Genomic DNA, 15,872 nt, shown 5'->3' with positions numbered 1-15,872 from the left:
AATTATAACTGTCAAGATTGATCTGTACCGCCACTGTTTCAAGACAGAAAGCAGAATGGGAAAACTAGTTGCAGTAATAGGCAGGTTTCTCTATGTGTGCATGTGAACCAATCAACAATAGGAATCAAGGACAGATTTGGGAAATTTGAGGATGTGCTTGATCCTGGATGCCACCGTGTGCCATGGATTATAGGAAGTCTATTGCTGGTCAGGTCAAATTTAGACTTAGGCAACTCAAAGTCCGTTGTGAGACACTGACAAAGGTACTCTGAAATTGCACTTCTCAGAATTATCATTCAAACTACCCATGCATCCTCATTAATTCATGTGATTTAATTTCTGCTGGCACAATGCGTCCTCTTACAGGATAATGTTACAATTGTTGCATCCGTTCAATGTCAAGAAATGGAAGAAAAAGCAAATGATATGTATTATAATCTGAGCAACCAAAAATCACAAAATGGTAAGGATCTGAATATCCACATGAATCCAAATAAAAGAATAAAAGATGGATACATAAATGCTAAAAGATCCTCTGCACGATATTGTTGATAATGATATGCTCTTTTCTTAATACATGGTGGATTAGGTATGATTTATATGATACAAAGTACAGTTGCCAGTAAGTATTTTTGAAAAAGAATCTAGTGATATAATTTATCTTATAAAAACCACATATTAACAAAGTTATTCTTGGTCAAAACCTTGTTAACAGAAGCTAATAAGCCATGCATTATGAAAAAGACGGAGTATCTTCTTGCATTTATCAAAGCAATCAACTCCCAGCTAAAGAATGGCATAGCAAAATCTGTGGAGGAGGAGCTTGAGAAGGCTATGTTTGCTTATGGCCACGAGACTGCACAGACACTAATTGTTGATATTGAGCCAGACAGAAAGGTTAAAAGGGCTACTAATGAAATTAATGATGGTAAGCATTGGCCTACATTAGTAAAACTTAAAATTTGGACATGAACTCAAGAAGGTCTTCCATGTTTTGGAGTATAAACTGATAAATCTAGCATGACCTCAAAAAGGTCTTCCATGCGATACATTATACTATGTGCTAATAAACCTTAGCATGTCATTTATGAAAGGATGTCATTGTAGTGTATCAAAAACCCTAATGTTGGTCCCTGAAGAGGAAATAAATCAACTACTACCACTTGAAAGTTGAAAACACTGCAGTTTGATGTATAGGTATAACCATTTCTTTTTGTTATATCAGCTGCAAGACTACGTGTTGCAGCAAATTAAAAGGCAGAGGCAGAAAATATCATACGAATCAAGAACCGAGGGAGAGGCTGAAGCGAAGTATGTCTCTGGTGGAATTGCAAGGCAGCTCCAGGCCATACTCTATGGTTTTAGGGACAGTGTGCTTGGCTTTTCTGGCAATGTGGCTGGGACTTCAGCTAAGGATGTGGTGGACATGGTTCTGCTCACTTGGTACTTTTGACCATGAAAGAGATTAGAGCGGCATATAAATCTTCTGCGGTTTTCCTCCCTCATGGCCCTGGTGGTGTTGCGGACATTCCCAGTCAAATTTGCAATGGACTTCTTCAGGAGGCCTCATGAATGCCTGAACAGTCAACACATGTGTACAAGAATTTGAATTGGTCATGTCAAGCCAGCTAGTTCTTCGTTTGACATAAGAAAATCACCCTAAAGTGCATAAGAATATTGTGTGAGCTTGTGAGATATTAATCAAAGCCTGTAAAATGCTTTGCCTTCTATTGTATATGGATCAGTTAGTGTACATAAGTGCCTAAATATATACAAAATGGAGCATGTGGACAATAGATAGATGTGGTGAGTGATCGTTGTGTGGCTGTACTTGGGTTTCCAAGAGTTACAACAATGTTTTCACAACTTCTGTCACTTTAATATACAGTTTTGATTTCGTATATTGGAGTGGTCAAGTTTACAAATGTCTCAACGAATTTCCTAAGCTAGCACCTAGCATTACCCGCAGGCAAAATATGCAGAATAAAGAAAATTAGAGGAAAAAATGAAGCTAATGCAATTGAGAAACTGTAAGCAGAAGTATCTACTAGTAGACCACTAACTTATAGTTACACCAAGGAATCTAACAGTTCAGCCCCAAAATTAACTAGAATAATTAGCACAGCATAATCACAGTTCATTTAGCAATTTCACAAATGTCGTTAAGCACATTTCTACTACCTACCTGCACAAACTAGTTACTATGATAATTAATCAGTGACGCAGGACCATCAATCAGTCTCCCTGGACAGGACCAACTAGGAAAAGAAAATTCTATCAGCAATGCAGATTAAAATTCCAGGAACCTGTACTACCGAACAATGGAGACGGGAGTCAGTAGGGCTGGTCCTCCTTGGGAATGCAGATTAAAATTCCAGGAACCTGTACTACCGAACAACGGAGACAGGAGTCAGTAGGGCTGGTCCTCCTTGGGGTACCCCTCCTCCGGCCAGTAGCTCAGCCACGAGAACATGGGGCCCTTGGCCATCGCTAGCTCCAGGATGTCGGCGCCCGCCACCCCCGCGTCCACGCTCCTCCCAACCACGCGGACAGCCTGCACCAGGCGGTCGTGTCTCCCTCCCTCCGCCACGGCGAGTGGCGCCAAACCCGTCCTCGCCTTGCCAGTTTTGCTCCCCGCCGCCGACCTGCCGCTGACGCCGCCGCGCACTGCTTGGCTCCCACTAGACGAAGTAGGAGGGAGGATCAGCGTCGGAGGGAGGGAGCGCGGCACAGCAGCGGCCAAGGAGGAGTCGGACGGGGTCGTCGGAAGCGGTGGCGCTTCCGCCATGGCTTCTCCTGGAAGGAACACCGAGGAGGTGGTTTTACATCCAGTCAGGGATGAGCACATTTCCAGGCCCAATCTAAGCCCATAAACTCGAGAAATCCGAACAGAAATCTGGGCGCAATCTTGTTAGGAAGTGGTCCACTATGACAACCTCGTACGACCCAACTGGGCCTACAGTCTACTGGACCCTGACTGGATTGGATATGCTCGAAGAAAACAAAACCCACCCGCAACGCCAGGACACGTCAGCCCTTTTTTCCTTCCGGTTCCGTCGGCGACGTGTCAAAGTTGCCCACTTCTCTCCCGCCGCAACGTGCAGCTTACTTGTCGTACTACAGTCCCACACCCCCAGTTCCCCACCTCCCGGGGCTTCCACTTCCGTTCCGCCTCTCCCTTCCTCTTCTTCCACCATCTTCCATGGCCGGCGCGACCCTCGGCGCAGCGAAATTCCCCGCCACCGTTGCGCTGCTCCGCACCCGCCGCTCCCCCGCGATCGCCGCCACGGCCCTCGGCCCGTCTGGTCTCCGCCACTACCGCCGCGGCGTCGCGATGGCCGCCGCCGGCACCTCCTCCTCCACCCCGTCCCGCGTCCCCGCCGTAGATGCAATTCCCAAGGTACGCACGAACAGAGGTGCTCGCCAGATTCTGCCTGCGGCTGCGGGTGTCTCGTTCTGATGAGGTTTGGTGATCAGTTTTTCGCAAAAGTAATACGGAGTAGTAATAAAAATGTTCCGTACGTGTCGTTCCTTGTTGGCTACGGCCCGCGGGCTTGGAAGACGTATGGTGTGGGCATGCGTGGAAGCTTTCGATCCGTTTCACGTGTACGGCGGTGTCACTGTAAGTTGTCAGTTGGGACGCTGTTTCGGTGGTTGCTCGCTGCTCAGTAGGTGGTCAAGTCTGCACCGTCGGGTGTCTGAGGCACTAAGCATTCTAGAACTGTAGGAGTCGTTGTCGTAAGTGTGTCTGCTTCATGAAACTATAGCTAACAGGGACATTCAAGTATGCAACCAAGTGGATGTTTTGTCCAATTGGTCCTTATATTAAAAAGTTCCTCGGTCTTAAGGAAATGCTTTTCCAGCTAATAATACGTCATAGGCCTCGCGACATGCGAAGCCTGGTTTGGGTGCGGCTTCAAATTTGCATGCCTTCAATCCGAGTTCCGACGGGGACAAATAATTGTCGCGAACTGTAATGATCATTGGCCATAGTTGAGGCAGTCAACTTTTCGGGTGCAAATGAATTCAATCATTAGGAGATGGAATTGTACAACAAAATTTTCCTGAGAGGCCCTTAATTTTTTGGTCATTGGTTCATAATCCTGGTCAGCCCTGAATCAAACACTTCCTCGAGTTTTTAATTGAAAATGAGGGCTAGTTTATAGGTGTGTTGAAATAAGAAGGAATGCTTCCATGTTAAAACCTTCTAGAAACCGTGCTGAATAGAGTATGATTGTTCTCTTGTTGTTGTTGTTGCTGCTGTTGTTATAGGAGGATCATTGATTTCTTGGCAAATCCTGCTGATAATTTTTTTTGTTATTCATTACATTATCGATGTGCTTATTGTCATTGTTCGTTCAAATATTCAACGGTTTACAAGTTGATCAAAATTTAAATTAAATATGACATGTAAACATAGTATGGCAATAATGCGAGATACCCATATGCTAGAAAACTTTCAAGCACTATTTTTTCATACTAATTAAAATAGTATTGGCTTTTTTTTGTTTGGTTTATGCTTGCTGTTTCCTCCCTTATGGGTTACTGACCGCACAAATTTCCAAGGAGACCAACTGACTGTCTTTACCATTCTTCCATTTCAGGGTGCTGATTTATTTTTCAGGTCAATTCTCTCAAACATGCAAAAAGTTTACTTGAGCAGAAACCCAACAGCAGAAAAAATTCTGGACCTTGTCCGTTCTTATGATGGGGACCACATTTGTTTTGATCACTTTGCTTTCAGAACATTTGGGGTGAGTACTAGCTAAAATTTGCTTGATGGCTTGCTGATGCTATGTATTACGTAATGCACAGTTGTATGCTGTTGATTACTGTAACGACCAGTAAAATTTCCACCTGTTTTAACTGCAGGTTGATGGTTATGGTATAAACTCACTTGCTGAATTTTTCACTGATTTTGGTTATGTATCTCGCGAAGAACTAAGGTTTCCAGCAAAAAAACTTAGAGCACTATGGTTTTCCCCTCCTGCCAATGATGGATATACCAGAACTGGTATATATGGGCCTTTGCCAAGGATATTCATTTCGGAACTTCTTGTGGACGAGCTGAGTGCTCAGAGCCAGGTAATCCTCTACTATTTACTTAATTTGTTCAGTTGGTTGTCTATGATGTAGTAGTATGGACATCTGTGTGTTACATTCAAAAAGCATGCTTGTATGCTGATGGCATTTTAGTCATAACACTCTTGTATGGCTGAAGAAAGGCTACTTAAACTGCTACAAATTTATTTCTAAATGTTGTTTCCCATTAGGTTATTTCTCTATTTTTGTTAGTCAATAACCAAAGCTGACTAGGTTTTACTGTTCTATGCAATATAAAATAAGACTAATACTAAGATAATCTAGTATGAAAAAAAGCCTTAACCTTGGACATCCTATGCCATTTCTCAAGGAATTTGGCTGATGGGCTGTGATATTAGTTGCTTTGTTTCCATCATTTTTACTGGTATGCAATTTTTTTAATCAAATATTTATCAGGTTATTATTCTCTGCAGGAAATTATATGCAAATACGTTAAAACTTCTGGTAGAGGAAATAAATATTCTGTTCTTGCAAGTACATATGGGGAGCTGACATGGGAAAAGCCCATCTATTCTGATTTCCAGGTTTTATCTAGGTAATCCTGTTAATGACTCCTGAGGGCTTCAGGAGCTTAAGTTTTATGTTGCTTAACACAACTGTTTGTGAATCTATTAGTGATTCCGTATAATTCCAGAAGAGTAAAACACACCACTAGTCCGTGAACTCGGCAAAAATGAACATTTTAGTCCACGAACTCAAAAAACGCACACTTAAACCCCCTAAACTGGGACTATTGTGTCACTTTAGTCCAAAAACGGTTCGGCGAGGCTTAAACACATCACGTGGCCGCCATGTCGGCTTCGGCGACCCCTTCATCGGCGTCCTCTAGTCAAAATTGAGCGTTGTGGACTTGATAGCAACCTTAGGCGAGATGGCGGCGGCAACGGCGTGGTTCTCAGGACCCCAGGATCTCTGTCTGGGCGCGACCGCCTTGCCCCTCGCGGGTGACTCGGGCATGGTGATTTTGCCAAACCCGCGGTCTTGGCCGAGGCTGGCGTGGCGGCCACATGGCGTGTTTAAGCCTCGCCGAACTGTTTTTGGACTAAAGTGACATAGTAGTCCCAGTTTAGGGGTTTAAGTGTGCATTTTCCGAGTTCGTGGACTAAAGTGTTCATTTTTGTCGAGTTCATGGACTAGTGGTGTATTTTACTCATTCCAGAATACATGTTGTTACATTTTTGTTTAGTCGCCTATTGTCTTTCCTGATTCTGTCTCTCACACTTCTATTTCTTTATTTTATTAGTCCTCTTGACTTTGTTCTTGCCATGTGGACCCCAGGGAAAGTGAATATGCTGCATGGACTCTTGTTAATGGCTATGCACTAAACCATGCAACAGTTTCCACTCATCGCTTAGAGTCGGATATCAGAAGTATTAATAATTTCAATAAATTTGTTGAGGAAAATGGGTTCAAGTTAAACACAGAAGGAGGGATTTTGAAAGGTCTGTTGCTGAACGAATTTTTGTTATTCGTTATCATGGTACATTTTATTTTGATTTTCGCAAAAAAAGGTACCCCCTCTGTCCAACAAAAGATGTCTCAAGTTTGTCAAAATTTGGATGTATGTAGACATGACTTAGTGTATAGATGCATTCAAATTTAGTCAAAATTGAGACATCTTTTGTTGGATGGAGGGAGTACATATTATTTGGAGGCATTGCACCTAACGCACTTTCTAGCAACTTCAGATCTAGAATAGGGTTGACTGTTAGCTTGGTGATAATGATTAACTGTTAGCTCAGTTTTTGGTGATGTTGATCAACTGTTAGCTATGTTTCAAATAATAGCTTCACTTGCTTCTGCAGTTATCTGACATGCTTTTAATTTATGCATTATGTCCAACATATCTTGAAAAAACTGTTGGCTGAAGCAGACATTTATTATCATTATCATTATCATTATTTATTATTGTTGTTGTTGTTGTTGTTGTTGCACGTTTGAAAGAGAAGGTGATTTGGATGTTTTTGTCTGCATAAAACAGTGAGCCCTGATGGCCTCCTTCAGCAAAGCTCAACTGTAGCTGATTCAGCATTATTTACCTTTGCCAATGGAATCACTGAAGCTATTCCCCGTTCCTATATTGAATTTGCTGAGCGCCTGCCACTCCCACAGTTCAAGGATTTGCAAGAACAGGAGGTTTGCACAATTTTTTTGACTATATTGATTCTGGCTTACTCGTCTTGCGTTTACTGCGTGGTCCGTACCTGGACAAGTACTGATATGATCAGCACATTCAGCAGCTTTGCATTTGAAATATTTCTGTTCCCCTATGATGACACGTTATCTTCAATCAGGGTTCCTGCTAAAATTTTGTTCTCTTTTCCTAACACCCCTAGATTATCAACATATTCCCTCCGTTCCTAAATACGGAGTATAAGATATTCTAGCATTGTCCTAAGTCAAATTCTAAAGTTTGACCAAGTTTATAGAATAATCTACAAACATCTGTAAATTAGTTTTATTAAATCCGTCATGATATATAGAATACTTATTTGATACTGCAGAGATAAGTACATTTTTCTATAAACTTGGTCAAACTTTAAGATGTTTGACTACGGACAAAACTAAAACATCTTATATTATCAGAGTATTTATTTAGTGCACATACTTCAATAAACTCTGCTGCATAGGGTTTATTATATTCTTAGTCTTTGCCATATGAAGTTGTCCTCCTAATCTGCTAATGAAATGTTATTCTTAACTTCTGAAGGTCAAGGAACACCACAGGCGCGATGGTTTTGAAGTAGGCAATGCAGACAAGATATTTGAGAGCACGTCAAAGGATCAGCTTACCCGAAGGTTTGCATAGACTGTGTGAATTCTCGATCGGACATGCTGCAAACCAGCCAGTGGGCCTCTTGGAAATGTGTTGAAAGCGTGAATTTGTGTAATTATTGTATAAGCTAGCTAGAAGCGTGTTTAAAATCAGACTCAATAAAGACAAACATTTCCTAGTGGCATTGTGCTCCCATAACTGGAATCTAGATGTCTCTTATCGTTTTATTTTCCTGTTGGGTCGTCATGGTTCTTTGGTTCACCAATTCTAATCTAATTTATTGTCTACAAAAGTCTAAACTGATTTCTGGAAATGTATAACATAGTTTTATGTTCTAGAATGAAAATGACATGAAGGACAAAAATCCTTTTCTCAGAAAAGTTGTGGTCATTCTAGTTCTTATTCATTTACTTTCTGTGATGACTGATGAGCACATCTTTGAGAAAATTATGTCCCTGGAACTTCTAATACCAGGTGGTTGGAATGAACCCTCTTTTCCAAAGAAGCATACATTTCTGACTCAGCCAGATTTGTGGCTAACGACTGGGATTATCAGCTTTGTGAGTCGTCACTCACCAAAGATGCCATTTACCTTCAAGTTTGTAATGAATCATGTAATATTATTTAAAAGTGGCTACCCTGCAATAAAATGACGTGTGATCGAACGCTGATCTGCTCTCCTTTCTATTCCTTAGCTGTCAGGGGCCTTCCCACTTGACAAATACATTAATCTATATGATCAAAATATCATATGTTTTGTTTCATAGTTAAATTGCACAAATTTGAATCTAAACATCAATAACTAACACTGATTATTCTCGCTACTATTCTCCTTCGTTTATCTTGAGGAATTTTTTTATCACTAACCAAGCTAGTTGTTCATTTGCGTCGACTCACGATGAAGATTGCGCTCGGCTTAGTGGGCAAATGCTTAGTTTTTGCAGCTTCTTATTTGTGTTGACTCTTCATGGAACTATAATGGCACAGAAATTGAAAAGGCACACAGGTCTATAGTGGGCAAATGAGGGCAATTAGTTAAAAGTACCAAAATGGACAATAGTTTAGCAGAGCTCTTGGCTCTTGGGTGAATCCAAAGGTGGGCAAAGAGAGCGAAAAAAGCAGCAGCCTCAAAACTCAATTCTGCCTTTGTGTTGATCTATGTGTCCTTGGGATCTGGAATTCTCGATGGCCTCCTTTAGCCACATTTCCTGGAGGCCTCTCTTTCTGCTCTTTCCTCTAGACGCACTTCCTGCACCACTAAGCATTTGTTTGTTCGAATCTGACAATGCCAGCACTTCACGTCTGGAGAAAAGCACCTGAAATTTATCTAGAGGATGCCCAAATTAAGCAAATAGGCTAAAATCGACAAGTATGGCTAGTATATCTCATATCTATGCTCTTATGGGCCTAATTGTCCTTTCCTATCAGCTTCCTTAGCAAATATAGCAATTGTTATATTTCATTGATATTCTTTTCTCGTTTTCCATAGATTTTGCACCATTGGAACTTTAAATGGTTGCTGGGTTGATATAATCCATTCCTTTTCATAGTAGAATTTGATGTTCTAAAAGATCACATGTCCCTAGTATTAAGTTAACCCACCCCGAAAGAAGATCTCAAGTTTATCTGGATGAACACTCTAAAGAGTAGTCAGTCTTTGCATTATCCATGGCACCATCCTGTCACGATCCATCATCTTCTATTTGTAATTAATACTTGCACAGAGCACTCTGAATAAATCCCAATATAAAATGCCATATTGTCATGGTCCAAACACAATGCTGATATCATACATGATTGCTATGGATTGATACAAGCTAACCGTTCTGCAAGCTTTGCTGACGAGGGCATCCTAACCTTTTGTCATCTTTGTCTAATGATGATCTTACTGTTCAAAATAAACCCAATGATCTACGCATTGGACCTGTTGTAGTAAAATAAAATCCTTATATGGACCGGGCCGTAAATCCTACGTGACGACGACTAAGTCAACATTTCTCAAGCACGAGTCAAGACGCTCACGTGGTTCAGTCAATCCTACGTGGCAAAGGAAGACAAGTCAACAAGTTAAGCCTCTCATGCCATGGTCAAATGGTGGAATGAGTTAGAGTAGGGGGCAAGAAAGGTGTGCGGATGACCAACCCTCACTTTCCCCTTCATGGTGCACACAAAAGTTATGGACCAAAGAACCACTTTTACCATTTTGCCCCCACTTTTCTCTCTCCCTCAAGGGTAGCCATGGTCTTTTGTCATGGACCCCTAGGCTATAAATACTCTTCCATGGAGGCATGTATCATTCACTCTCACTTGAATAAACTCAAGGGAGATGGCTAGAGTGCTCCCTCTAAGGTTCGCTCTCGACTGAAAGTCGATCGGCCTCGAGTAAGTCTTATATGGGACTCTAGTTTCGAGGCTCCGAGCTAACCTTGGTTGGCACAGGCTCGAAGGAGAAGGTGTTGGGTTAGAGTTCCGAGGGTATCCTAATCTCGATACTTGGAAAGACGCGTTCAGTCCAAGTACGAGGCGGCCCCGACGAATCTCTCGCTAAAAGGTGTCTTGGGAAGATCCACTCGGCCCAAACCCTTGGCTAACAATCCCCTCGAAGCTTTTCCTAACATAGGATTAAGTCGCACCCGTAGGGTCGACCGAACCTCTTCAAAAAATATCGACGCGTCAACTTGTCCAAGTGTACGATGACCTTCGCTATAAGGCCGGCGTACACACCCTACTTTTTATACCCGCACTTGTACCATCGAGCATTGGTACCCCTTACTCTAATTGTTGTCAAGAACAACAACAGTGGCGCCGACCGTTGGGAACCCTCGCCGCAATTGAAGATTTAATGGCCCCGACGAAGCCTACTTCATCAGGTCCCCAACTTGCCGCGAAGTCTACACGGTTGCAAACGAAAAAAGCAAGTGCCTCGGGGGCTCCCGAGGAAGAAGGAATCCTCACCAATCCGGACGTCACAGCAAGCATGGTCGTCACGACGGAAGTCGCGGTCGCCTCTTCGCTACCGGCCGTCCCGGAAGGAACCGAGGTGTTGGAAACCGTCGTAGGCGGTCCCTTGACACTCACCAACATGGTGGCAAGGATCGGCGAGCTGCCTACGGTTGCCGCCCCCGCAGGGGATACGGAACTCGGCATGTCTCGCTCAATGGGCTTCACGCCACCTTCCCTACAACCTGTAGTGACCTTGCCCTCAGAACCTACAAGAGGAAACAATGTGGCGTCGGGAGGATCCGCGCCGGAAAACCAAGGAGTCCCGACCTACGACCCCTCCAACACGGGATTGCCTCCACTGGCGCTCGCCGCGATCGCCCATGGAGCTCCTTGGTATCATCCCTATTGGGGGCTTCCGCCGCAAGGCGCTCTCCAAGTCGCACACGCTCAGCATCAACCTCGCTTTGCGAGTACCTCGCAAGCGCCCCTCGCCCCCCCCCCCCCCCCCGTCGAGGTCGAGCAAGGTGGCAACCAGGTACCGCCTCAAGCTGCGCCTCGCGGGGAACGAGACCCCAGCGTGCATGGGAACGAGCAAGTGGTAGAATCCGGAGCCCGTGCCGGCGACGAAAGGAATACCCGTCGACGCTCTGACCCCCCAAGAAAACGCTGAGATCATTCTCCGAGCGATCCCTCTAGCGACGAAAGCGACGAGAGAGGACCTCGCCACCGAAGGAACCAAAAGAATCGGCCGACTTGCAACCCGCTCACGCAGGAGATCCAAGACGCGCCTTTTCCGCCAAGGTTCAAGCCGCCTACAATACGGCCGTACGACGGGGAATCGAATCCTCTTCAATTCTTGAACGTCTACTCCACCGCAATACGGGCCGTCGGGGGAGGACCCGTCGAGATGTGCAAACCTGTTTCCGCTCACGCTCATCGAAATGGTGCAAACTTGGTTTTATATCTTGCGGAAGAACTGCGTGCACTCGTGGGAGTGACTCCAAGAGGTCTTCATCGCCAACTTTTAAGGAAACTTCAAAGAACCCGTGCAGGCTCACGAGCTATACGCCGTGAAACAAAAGCCGGGGGAATCCCTCCAAAGCTTCTTCCATTGCATTGCAAAGGTGCGAAGCCAAATCGCCAACCCGCTGTCAACCACCGTGATCGACGCATGCATGCAAGGTCTTCTCCAAGGAGAAGTGAATCGGGCCCTAAGTCGTAACCCACCAAAGACGACCGAGAGCTCTATCGAATCTTGCAAGAATACGCCCGGGGCGAAAACGGGGACATCGCCAAAAAAGACGCGCCACAGGCTGCTCCCGAAGGAGCTCCCTCGTCCGACAAACCCCCTGCGCCTACTTTGTCTTCCAAGAAGAAGAGGAGGTGAGGGAAAAAGGCCCCCGGCGACCAAGCCCGGAAGATCTTTGCCGTCGAAGGACAAGCACCGCCCCAAAAGACTTGGCAACCCAAGAAACCACCTCGCCCCACCGAGGGAGGAACGGGGAGATGACTCATCCACAACTCGGCAAGCCACAGCATCGAAGAGTGCAACACTCTCATCGCGGCTCGCGAAGAGTTCCAGGCACGAATACAAGCCCGGCGCGAGGATGAAAAGACAACCGAGGCTCCACGCCCCGCCAACGTCCTTGTCGCCGACCCAGCACCCAAGGAAGATAACCTCCCATTTCAGGAACCCGCACATCACGTCGTAGTTATACTTGGGGGCTCCGCCATGGGACGAGGATTAAAGCGGCAACGCAAGGAGTATGCTCGCAAAGTCAACGTCGTGGGAACCTTCACCCCGACACCACCACCCAAGTGAGCGAGCGTGCCAATTTCCTTCACTGAAGAAGACGCCAAGGGGATACGCTTCCCACATGACGACGCCCTCTTTGTGACGGCGATCGTCGCCAATTGCGAGCTCAAGAAGATTCTTGTGGATGGCGGAAGCTCCGCCGACATCCCATATCTGAGCACGTTAAAGAAGTTGATGGAGCCACAAGGGGATACAAGAACGGCTCACTACAGCCATCCCTTTATCCCCTCACCGGCTTCGTGCCGGAAAAATCCATTCAACCGCTCGGACAAATCGAGCTCCTCACGACCTTCTGAGACGCCACAAACCATCGGACCGAGCTTGTGCGCTTCGACGTGGTGGATATGGAGGCCTCTTTTAACGCCATCCTCGGGAGGACGACACTAAACCGTCTTTGCGCCGCCATCCACCACAACTTCTTGTGCATGAAGATCCCATGCCTGAAGGGCGTGATAACGGTCCGTGGCGAGCAATCTTCTGATAGAAAGATGCTCTACCGCCATGAGACCTAGTGCGTCGAAAAGGAAGAATCATCCAAAAGTATTAACATGCTTTCGAACGCGGGAGCATCTGAAGCCAATCACCCGGAGCACTACATCCCTAAGCCCCTCCCCAAAGGAAAACTCAAAAAAGTACGCATCTCCCAAGATGACGCCATTCGCACAGTGAAGATTGGAGCCGACCTCCCGAGTAAACTCGAGGAAGAACTCGTCGACCTGCTTCGAAAGAATTTTGACCTCTTTGCTTGGTCGCCTTCCGACATGGGGGGAGTCCCGCGCGACGTCATGGAACATCGCCTCGCCGTGAGACCCGACAAAGCTCCCGTAGGGCAGAAGCTCTGGACGCTCTCCACCGAGTGAAGCGAAGTCATTAAGCAAGAAATCGCCAAACTCTCTGATGTCGGTCTCATCCGAGAAGTTTGGCACCCTGAGTGGTTAGCCAATCTGGTCTTGGTAAAGAAAGCCAACGGCAAGTGGCGAATGTGTGTCGACTTTACGACTTGAACAAGGCGTGCCCCAAGGATGACTACCCGCTCCCTCGGATCGACCAACTTGTCGACTCCACGGCGGGATGCGAAAGGTTGAGCTTCTTGGACGCCTATTAAGGGTATCACCAAGTCCACATGGCCAAGAAAGACGAGGAAAAGACCAGCTTCATCACTCCCATTGGCACCTTCTGCTATCGTGGAATGCCTTTTGATTTGAGAAACGCCGGAGCAACTTTCCAACGCCTCGTCATCCTCATCCCCAAAGAACAATTGGGGAGAAACGTCGAAGTCTACGTTGACGACGTCGTCATCAAAAGTCAAGTTGCAAAGACCCATCCCAAGGACCTGTAAGAAACCTTCGACAATCTCCACAAGTATGGCGTAAAGCTCAATCCAGAGAAGTGCGTGTTCGGAGTGCGAGGGGGAAAGCTCCTAGGCTTCCTCGTCTCTCAACGAGGGATCGAGGCCAACCAGGAGAAAATCCGGGCCATCATGGAGATGGAGCCTCCTCGCTCCGTCAAAGATGTGCAATGCCTAGCGGGAAGAATGGCGGCCCTAGGGCGATTCGTCGCCCGGTCAGCCAAGAAGGGTCTTCCTTTTTTCAAAACCTTGAGAAGCCTCGACAACTTTGAGTGGACCGACGAAGCTCAAAGGGCCTTCGAAGAGCTCAAGACCTATTTGTCGACCCCTTCGCTTCTCACGAGCCGAAAACAGGTGGAGCCTTTGCTCCTGTACCTTGCCGCGACCCCGGTCACCGTAAGCGCAGCACTCGTGAAGGAAGAAGATGGGTCACAACGCCTACTATATTACGTGAGCGAAGCCTTGGGGGGAGCAAAGGGTCGATATACCCAGATCGAGAAGATCGCATACGCCCTCCTCATGGCCTCTCGAAAACTCTGTCATTACTTCATGGGCCACACCATCATGGTGCCAACTACCTTCCCACTCAAGGAAGTCTTTGGCAATAAGGAGGCCACCAGAAGAATCGCCAAATGGGCAACGGAATTGGCCCCTTCTCGCTGGAACTCACAGCGAGAACGGCCATAAAATCCAAAGTCCTGGCCGACTTTGTGGCCGAGTGGCATGCTCCACTGACCCCGCCCGAAGAAATCGCATCCAAGATGGACCCTCCCGAACCACATTGGATAATGAGGTTCGGGAGGGTCATCAGCCCCAAAGGCAAGATCCTGGAGTACGCCGCCCATCTTGACTTCAACGCCACCAACAATATGGCAGAATATGAGGCGTTACTTCTCTGACTTCGACTGGCCAAGGCCATGGGAGTCTGACGCCTTCTCATCCAAGGAGACTCCCAACTGGTGATAAACCAAATGGACAAGTCATATCAATGCCTTGATGAAAGGATGAAGAAATATATCGAAGAAGTTCGCAAGATGGAACGGTATTTCCTGGGCATGGAGGCGCGACGCATTCCACGAGGAGAAAATCACCTGGCCGGCAGTTTAGCCCCGGACGGCCAGTTCCAAAGAACCGCTGCCACCCGGTGCATTCTTCGAAGTAATTCGCGCCCCGTCATAAAGAAAGAAGTCGACGCCCTTGACGAAGCTTCAAAGACCAGCATGGTAATCGACTCTCCACCCTCTTGGATGACACCGATTATCCGCGCCTTGAAGGCGAGGTGGACGAAGAAGCAGAAGGCCCAAGCGCCAAAACTCTGCTTGCAAAAGTCAAGATGTACGTCCTCCTCGACGGCATCCTATAAAAGAAAGGAGCGGCCGCATTGCTAAAATGCATAACTCCTGACTGAGGAGCCGAGCTCCTCATGAAAATCCACTCAGGAATATGCGGCCAACATCTTGCGCCAAGAGCCACCGTGGCAAAAGCCCTACGTCAGGGATTCTATTGGCCCACCATGGTGCAAGACGTAATCACCATGTTGCGAAATGCGAAGCTTGCCAGAAAATGGCTAAGTCAATCCATGCGCCCGTAACTTTCCTAAAGAACATCCAGATAACATGGCCATTTGCACGCTGGGGAATTGACCTTCTCGGGCCTTTCCCCGCATGCAATGGGGGCTGCAAGTACCTCGTGGTGATGATTGATTACTTCTTCAAATGGATAGAAGCAGCGCCGCTTGCCAAGATCACGTCATAGGCCGTCCAAATTTTTTTCTGGGAAAACATCATATGCCGATATGGTGTCCCGCAAGAGCTTATCATGGACAATGGCAAAAAGTTCGACTGTGTGGAATTCATCAAATTCTGTGAATGCCTTAAGATCAAGCC

The 15,872-nt window shown here is 46.2% G+C and overlaps 3 protein-coding genes across 4 annotated transcripts; 2 read left to right on the top strand and 1 right to left on the bottom strand.

Annotated features, from left to right (window-relative positions):
• Positions 1–735: 735 nt before the first annotated feature.
• LOC100840128 (hypersensitive-induced response protein 3) lies at positions 736–1,453 on the top strand. The gene is made up of 2 exons (XM_014900509.1): positions 736–897; positions 1,226–1,453. The coding sequence occupies exons 1-2, from the start codon at positions 736–738 to the stop codon at positions 1,451–1,453; spliced, it is 390 nt and encodes a 129-aa protein (XP_014755995.1).
• A 354-nt stretch (positions 1,454–1,807) lies between these two features.
• On the bottom strand, positions 1,808–2,936 carry LOC100839830. Its single transcript, XM_003571802.4, has one exon. The coding sequence runs from the start codon at positions 2,846–2,848 to the stop codon at positions 2,411–2,413; it is 438 nt and encodes a 145-aa protein (XP_003571850.2). The 5' UTR covers positions 2,849–2,936; the 3' UTR covers positions 1,808–2,410.
• Positions 2,937–3,110: 174 nt separating this feature from the next.
• LOC100827291 lies at positions 3,111–8,112 on the top strand. 2 transcript variants are annotated; one of them, XM_003573969.4, is made up of 7 exons: positions 3,117–3,400; positions 4,605–4,754; positions 4,873–5,085; positions 5,517–5,638; positions 6,382–6,545; positions 7,085–7,239; positions 7,814–8,112. In XM_003573969.4, exons 1-7 carry the CDS (start codon positions 3,203–3,205, stop codon positions 7,910–7,912), a joined length of 1,101 nt encoding a protein of 366 aa, XP_003574017.1. In that variant the 5' UTR covers positions 3,117–3,202; the 3' UTR covers positions 7,913–8,112. The 2 variants fall into 2 exon arrangements, with proteins under 2 accessions (XP_024317736.1, XP_003574017.1); XM_024461968.1 differs by lacking the exon at positions 7,814–8,112 and having other exon boundaries at positions 3,111–3,400; positions 7,053–7,185.
• The last annotated feature ends 7,760 nt before the right edge of the window (positions 8,113–15,872 follow it).

This window comes from Brachypodium distachyon, chromosome 3 (assembly GCF_000005505.3).
Source record: "Brachypodium distachyon strain Bd21 chromosome 3, Brachypodium_distachyon_v3.0, whole genome shotgun sequence".
NCBI classification, from domain to species: domain Eukaryota; kingdom Viridiplantae; phylum Streptophyta; class Magnoliopsida; order Poales; family Poaceae; genus Brachypodium; species Brachypodium distachyon.
This window is presented reverse-complemented; position numbering and strand designations above follow the sequence as displayed.